This window comes from Hippocampus bargibanti, linkage group LG03 (assembly GCF_051943395.1).
Source record: "Hippocampus bargibanti isolate YZ-2025 linkage group LG03, ASM5194339v1, whole genome shotgun sequence".
In the NCBI taxonomy this organism is placed as follows: domain Eukaryota; kingdom Metazoa; phylum Chordata; class Actinopteri; order Syngnathiformes; family Syngnathidae; genus Hippocampus; species Hippocampus bargibanti.
Genome location: NC_142736.1, coordinates 18,374,691 through 18,381,955, shown reverse-complemented (window position 1 = coordinate 18,381,955; position 7,265 = coordinate 18,374,691). Strand labels below are relative to the sequence as shown.

Sequence of the window (7,265 nt, the reverse complement as noted above, 5' to 3'; positions counted from 1 at the left end):
GCTGCTTTTTAAAGTGAAATAACCACTCCTTTTCGGGGAGCTTTTGGATTGGATTGGATTGGAATGGATTGGATATGCCTTTATTAGTCTCGCAGTGGAGAAATTTACATTTCACAGCAGCAAAGTGATGAAAGTAGGCATCAGAGATTGCGGTGGAGTATCCTAGATTTGCCCTTCCCCCTCTCAGGTTTCAGCTCATAAACTGGAATGTCTTGGCTGACTTGACGAACCACTGTATGAACAACATCCTCCCAGTGGTTTCTCAGTTTGCCTGAACCTCCGCGTGGGGTTAAGTTTCGAACCAGAACACGATCACCGGGCAACAGGGTAGAATACTTTAGTTTACTGTCATATAGTCTCTTACTCCTGGCAGCAGCTTTGTTGTTATTTTCTTGCGTCATCACATACGCTTCCTCCATGCCCTGTTTCCACTTCTTCACATAGTCCTTCTGGTTGGTGTCACCCTGGTTAGAGTCTGGATTCAAACTAAACAACATATCAACTGGCAAACGTGGTGAATGTCCATAAAGTAAGTAAAAAGGTGAAAACCCTGTCACCTCACTTTTGGTACAGTTGTAAGCATAAACGAGTTTGTTTAGTGAGTCTTTCCAGTTACTCTTTTGTTTCTCTGTCAGTGTCTTTAACATCTGGATCAGTGTTCGATTAAATCGTTCAACCTGTCCATTTCCCTGTGGATGGTAGGGGGTTGTCCTTGAACCCGCAACCCCACAATATTCCTTCAGTTGAGCAAAAAGTTGATTTTCAAATTCACCACCCTGATCATGGTGAATTCGAAGGGGGAACCCAAACTTTAAAGCATAGTAATTAAAAATTTTGTTTGCCGCTGTTTTGCCAGATTTGGACGTTGTAGCATAAACTTGAGCGAAACGTGTAAAATGGTCTACTAGCACAAGCACGTATTCATAACCACCCTTACATTTGTCAAGATGCAAAAAGTCAACGGAGACAAGTTCAAAAGGCTGAGTAGTCACAATATTAGTGAGAGGGGCTCTGGTCTCTCAACTCTGGTTTACAACTTTAGCTTTACAACCGTAATTATCATTCATCTTCTGGTATTTTACTTGAAAGATGAATGACACAAATTTTCAAATGTAATTTTTGGGGGTCAAGACACTTTGAATATTCAACTGGCATGACCCCTTGTTGTTGGCTGTAACCTGGTGGATGTCTGGACGAGCCGGTGGGGCATTTTTTACATGTACTGTCATTATTTTTAAAGGGCAACTTGACAGCCAGCACATATATGGAGTGGGGCTTTAGGCTGCTGGTTAAAGAACATCATTCTTGACCATTCGTGTGTGACGGTGGTGGTTCATCCAACATGACAGCAAATGTGTCAACTGGGGTTTTGTGCTGCCACTGCTGATTTAGTTGTCACGCCCTACAATGACGTGGATGGAGATAATCAGGCCAAATGGATGTTTTTGCAGCTCAAATGTCTCTGAATAAGAAAGATGCTGGAGAACGTCGTGATAAACATTTTTTTTTCCGGGTGTAGTCGAACTATTTCACATTTAACAGTTAAGTGGAGCATGGTTTCAGCGCATTGCGTGGATGCGCACAGCGTTTATGAGTGGCAAGAACAGCTTTTTCAGATACCTTATTGATATTCAAATGTTTTTTTATCATATAAAAACAGCAGTACAGTGTTGTTGACAACATCACTGTGTGGTGTGTCAATTTTACAAAACATTCATTTTCAGTTTACAGGGACTTTAAGACTATTTTTGGTCTGTCTGGTAACACATTAACTTAACTACGATTCCCCCCACACAAGTCAAATTTGCATTTCACCTGGTATGCATTTAACAAATGATCCTAACTTCCCTCCCAAAAAAATGTTAAATCAAACTTAAAAATGGATCTCCATTTGGATTTACAGCTGCCTTTCATTCTCCTGTTGTTTTTTTCTCTCCTGGGCTTGCTTCCTTCCAGCCTCCTTCGACTTGTTGACGACTATGTGCAGGTAAGAGTAGAAGAAGAGAAGGTTGTCATACTCTCCGCTGTACTCTTGAGTGAGACACTGCTCATGGAAGTCCTTAAGGAAATAATAAATGGCTTCGATCGTTGCAAGGTAAGTCTCTGGTTTTCCTTTCTGAGAGCGCCAGAAGCACGTTTTCCTAGTCCTCAGCTCGACCTGGAGCAGTTCTGAAACGTCACAGCACAGAGTGGCCATATCAAACGGTTGAATGAACTTGTGAATAAAAAAATTGAGGAGTACCTTGTAGCCTCTCATCTGTGCTGATTTTGTTGGTCTGGTTCCATGTGCTGTCAATGAAGACCACCCTCTGGAGGGGATGCACTCTGGAGTCACAGCCCGTTATTTCATCTGAGGTTCCTGACCTTGGATCTTCGGTAGAATGTGCGGCGGCTGGCCAGTTTTCTATTTTCTGTCTCTTTACCCAGGGGCCACGTGACCTGCTGTCACTCTTCTTACGTAGACACTGTATCATGTCTTTTACTGTGACGGCGCCTGGACCAGGGAACACCAACACAACCTGGAAGTAGAAGAAGTGAGATAACTGGAATGCAGAATGTATGAAATGATGCCAAGTATTTCACAGACTGGGAAAAGTTCCAACTGTTATTTAATCAGGAAACAAAACAACGCAGGTATTTAGTGTTTTTTTTTTCTCGTATGACACACTTGCCTAAGTTGCAAAACAAGAAAATGCATGACCATTTCCTTAAACACGGGTGTCTTTTTTCTAACTCATTCAGCCCTGTCATTTAAATATGCATTTGAGAAAATAAAGACCATCACACACCCTCAAGGATCATGTAATGTGTAGCTTGAATATGGGCAATATTTGAAACGTCAGGTTATGTCCGATCATGGACCACCATTATGAAGTGCTAACCTTGTCTTGATCATACTCGGGAATGCAAGGGTACATGTAAATGGTGATGTCATTGGGCGCTAGGATTTTCGCATGAACTGCAGTGCTCTTGCCATCAGTCTCATTGGGATGTTTGATGATGTCAATCTTTACTGGAAGCTATATGCAGAAAACAAAACATCAAACATAACATTAACACTTAGAAATTAAATGGATTATTATTATTATTAATAATAATAAAACTGGCACAACCATCGCAAAGACTTGAACCCAAGGCCGAAAAGAATAAACAATCTCAAACCTTTACACTGACCTTGACGACGGGGATTTCTTGAAGACTGACGTCCACTAATAGGCAGCATGTGTAGCAGAAGAACATCCTTGATCCTCCGCATTTTGCACATTTCGACCTGCCCCTCTGCTGTGCTTTCTCCAACACTGTATGCGGTGCCAATTTCAGTCCTTGAAGTGGCTGCTTGGACAGCTCGAGAGTCTGTGCTGAATCGCTGGAGCCTTCGTCCAAGCTGCTCATGCTTGCTCGTGTTTAACGTTGACAGTCCTGATGAGTGAATGTGGAACAGATATTAATAGCTGCACAACAGGAACGTGTTTTGGCTTGAAACAAGTGATATGTCTTTTTCACATTTTGAATAAGATAACCAATGTTTTGGTCCCCTAATGCTCACAACATCAAAGGATATTAATCACTGGCAGACTGTTTGGGATGCTTTACAATACCTTGTTCTTCAAAAATCGTTCAATTATTCAATAACAGTTTTGACTTCAATATGTTTTCTACTTCTTTCTATCCTTTTCTTTTCATTTCATCGCTTTGCTGCTGTGATATGTAAAATTCTCCACGGCAACACTAATAAAGGCTCATCCAATCTCTTAATTTTACACAAAGTAGCAGTTTTCAAAATATTTATTTTCCTACAACAGCAATGCTCTAAATGTGTTTTCTCGGTAGTAAAATGGACCAGTGTGAATAAAAGTTAAGTTGTGGATAGGCAAGAGTGGAGACACTTTGCGGGCTGGCCGTGCTACTGGTCCGTATATATAAATGATCAAGTGGGTATCCAGAGTATCCCACTTGATCATTTATATACGGACCAGTAGCACGACTAGACTGCAAAGATCTTACAAGTACGCCAACCTTTGGGTTCGCGTACTTGTAAGATCTTTGTCCTTACTAAGAAACGACGGGGAACAATTCTGTTACAAGCGCAGCAAAACTGTGCACGAGTTGACATCCGTGCTGCTGGTAACGTAGTTTTTTTTTGCAAACAAAAAAAAACGTATTTCGGATTACCGAGCATACACCGTTAACAGACAAACACGTGTGAATGTTTCTCAAAATACAACGTGGAATGTGTACATACACGCCAAACAGGCCGTTATCTGATGCATTAAAACACGTTTATGTTGATGATGTTCACTTACTGGTCACGCACACCACTCAATTAGGTTGTCAAATCAAGAAATTGTGGCCCACGGTGTTTTTAACAGCTCCTTTCTATTTCAACGGTGTTTGTTCCGGTTTGCAGCAATCTAGATTATAGATCCTCCTCGAAGCAGTGGCGTCCGTAAACGGCGTCGCCCTGTTGAATGTGGAAAGTCGAGTGATTGGTGAAGACCTTGTTTATTTGTTGCTTGGAATGTAGCACTCCATAAACACTCTAAACTGAATATCGCGAAATTAAAGCTTAAAACTGTCCTTATATTTGGCTGATTTTGGGTTGAGTACCATGACTAAATAATATCAAAATTAATGTATTTGTAATAGTAAAAGCGGGTACGAGGACCAGGCATCTCACCCAGCACGTGCACAGGAGGGGGCGGGTTTATGTTACATATATTTCACTGCATTTTCTTTTTGAGGAGATCCACTTGTTAGCCGTTGGAATAAACACATGTCTTCGTCCAATCTTGTGTAACGGCTACACTGGTGACCCCGACGTTTAAAATGTTTCTGTCAACCGACGAAGAGGCATCTTCCTCGGCCATGTCCTCAAGACCAACGCTCCAACTCGTAGACGCCGCCTCAGCCGTGAGACTGCCCAAGTTCTGGCACAGCGATCCGGCTTCGTGGTTCCAGCTTGTGGAAGCACTTTTCCATCTACGAGGCATCATGGCGGATGAGCCGAGAGTTTACCTGGTCATGACGTCTCTCAACGAGCAGACGACTCGTCGTGTGCTGACGCTCTTACGCCGGCCTCCACAGAGCGAGAAATACGCGGAGCTCAAACACCTGCTGCTCAGAAGGTTCACGTTATCGGCCTCTGAGAGAGCAGACACACTTCTTTCCCTTCCCGGACTCGGCGATGGAACAGCAGTGGATCTCATGGACAATATGCTGTCGCTCTTAAAGTGGGATGAGGCCTGATTCCTTTTCCCCCATATATTCCTCCGTCAGCTACCAGCCTCAGCGCGCGCCGTGCTAGCTAACTCGATGTGCTTAGCCACCGGCGACTATCAAGGTTTGGCTGAAGAAGCAGATCGAGTGCTTCTGGCGACACGACGGTTCGCGTGACGGCCGAACCACTAGGTGAAGAGGCATCGAGACTCGATCTGACCGTCGTGGCAGGAGTGGTATCGGAGAAGCGGCGCGGGAAGACCGCCTGCTTCTTCCATCAGCGGTTTGGCGCCAAGGCTCGACGCAGCGTACCCTCCTGCCGCCACGAGGCTCCGGGAAACTCCCAACGCCGGCACCCAGTAACAGCCGTGGGCGCTGGCAACGAAACTGCGCTGCTTTTCATTACGGATTCCTCGTCAGGAAGACGTTTTCTTGTGGACAGCGGGGCAAAAGTAAGCCTGCTGGCGCCCACCGCTGCGGACAAGACGGCAGGTGGATGCGGGCCTACCCTGCGCGCAGCTAACTGCTCGCCCATCGGCAACTTTGGCACCAGGTCGGTTACTGTGCGTGTCCACGGATGGGAATTCAAGTGGAACTTTATTGTTGCCTCGATCACAGTTCTGATAATCGGCGCAGATTTTTTTATGTGCTCACGGACTACTTGTGGACATTGCTATTCGTCGTTTGATTGACGCCATCTCTTTCGCGACTTTCCCGTGTGAGGCTGGAGGGCTCGGAGCGATAACAACGCAAATTATTTAACGTCACGTAACGTTTACGAACGTTATTTAACGTCACGTAACGTTTACGAACGTCTGCTGACCGATTTCCCGCCGTTAACTATCGCCGCCTTTTCCAATTCCGATACGAAACACGGGGTAGAGCATTTCATCCCCACGGTTGGCCCGCGCTCGTCGCCTCGACGCGGCAAAATTGGCAATGGCGAAAGGGGAGTTTGCTACGATGGAGCGCTTGGGCATCTTGAGGCGTTCCAACAGCCCGTGGGCTCAAGGCAGCAGGCACAGCCCTGAAACTTGAGGAAGTGGCACTGTGTGAAGGGGGTCCCGCTCTCCTCTGCGATGTGTCTACGGGTCACACTCGTCCCGTGGTTCCGCAGGAGTGGCGTCTGCGAATTTTTGATTCTATTCATTCACTCTCACACCCTGGCATACGAGCATCAGTCAAACTACTTGGGGCCAAGTTTGTCTGACCTGGGTTACGAAAGGACGTCAGCAAGTGGGCAGCTGCATGCGTGGCATGTCAGTCCACAGGCACACACGGGCAAGCCTGGAAATACGGGCAAGCCTGGAAACTTTTCCAATTCCGGCCAGGAGATTTGACCATGTCCATGTGGATCTGGTCGGGCCCCTCCCTCATTCGCAGGGTTGCACACATCTCCTCACTTTGGTCGATCGGACCACTAGTCCCCCTGTCCTCCACGACCTCGGCAGATATGGCCCACGCATTTCTGTTGTCCTGGGTCGCGCATTTCGGCACGCCATCTGACATCACTTCGAACAGGGGCCCCCAGTTTGTGTCCGACCTCTGATCGGCCATGGAAGAGTCCTTGGCTGTGCAGGTACATTGCACTATGGCTTAGCACCCACCGGCTAATGGGATGTGTGAACGTTTCCACCGGTCACTTAAAGCTGCGCTACGGGCCGCACTATCGGACAGTAACTGGGTCGACCGACTTCCGTGGGTCCTGCTCGGGTTACGTTTGGCCCCGAACGAAAACCTTAACGCGGCTTCGGCAGAGTTAGTGTTCGGCCAGCCGCTCCGCGTCCCTGGGAATATTTGCCCGAAGCTTCGGGTGCACCTTTCCCCTTTTTACCGTCTGCTCTTAGCTCAGCCTGGTTTGTCTTTGTGCGTCACGATGCCCACCGCTCTCCCCTCCAGCCGCCGTACGATGGCCCGTTTAGAGTGCTCGAACACGGTGAAAAGAGTTTTGTGCTCGATATGGGTGGGCGAAGGGAGGGCATTTCAGTAGACAGGCTCAAACCGGCTCATTTAGTTGCGGGCGAGGATGTTTCGCTGGCCCAGGTCCC

At 46.5% G+C, this 7,265-nt stretch overlaps 1 protein-coding gene across 1 annotated transcript; it reads right to left on the bottom strand.

The window, feature by feature from the left end:
• Positions 1–64: 64 nt before the first annotated feature.
• On the bottom strand, positions 65–4,411 carry dtwd1 (DTW motif tRNA-uridine aminocarboxypropyltransferase 1). Its single transcript, XM_088992388.1, has 5 exons — positions 4,305–4,411; positions 3,175–3,420; positions 2,883–3,020; positions 2,243–2,519; positions 65–2,169 (listed from the first exon to the last, which is right to left on the bottom strand). The coding sequence occupies exons 2-5, from the start codon at positions 3,391–3,393 to the stop codon at positions 1,898–1,900; spliced, it is 906 nt and encodes a 301-aa protein (XP_088848514.1). The 5' UTR covers positions 3,394–3,420; positions 4,305–4,411; the 3' UTR covers positions 65–1,897.
• Between the last annotated feature and the right edge of the window lie 2,854 nt (positions 4,412–7,265).

Bases quoted from the DNA above. Each gene is read 5' to 3' on its own strand.
- dtwd1 (XM_088992388.1), bottom strand. From the start codon at position 3,393: ATGAGCAGCTTGGACGAAGGCTCCAGCGATTCAGCACAGACTCTCGAG. The intron at 3,021-3,174 runs GTCAGTGTAAAG...TTCTGCATATAG, and splicing joins AAGAAATCCCCGTCGTCAAG to CTTCCAGTAAAGATTGACAT. The intron at 2,520-2,882 runs GTTAGCACTTCA...TTCTACTTCCAG, and splicing joins CCGAGTATGATCAAGACAAG to GTTGTGTTGGTGTTCCCTGG.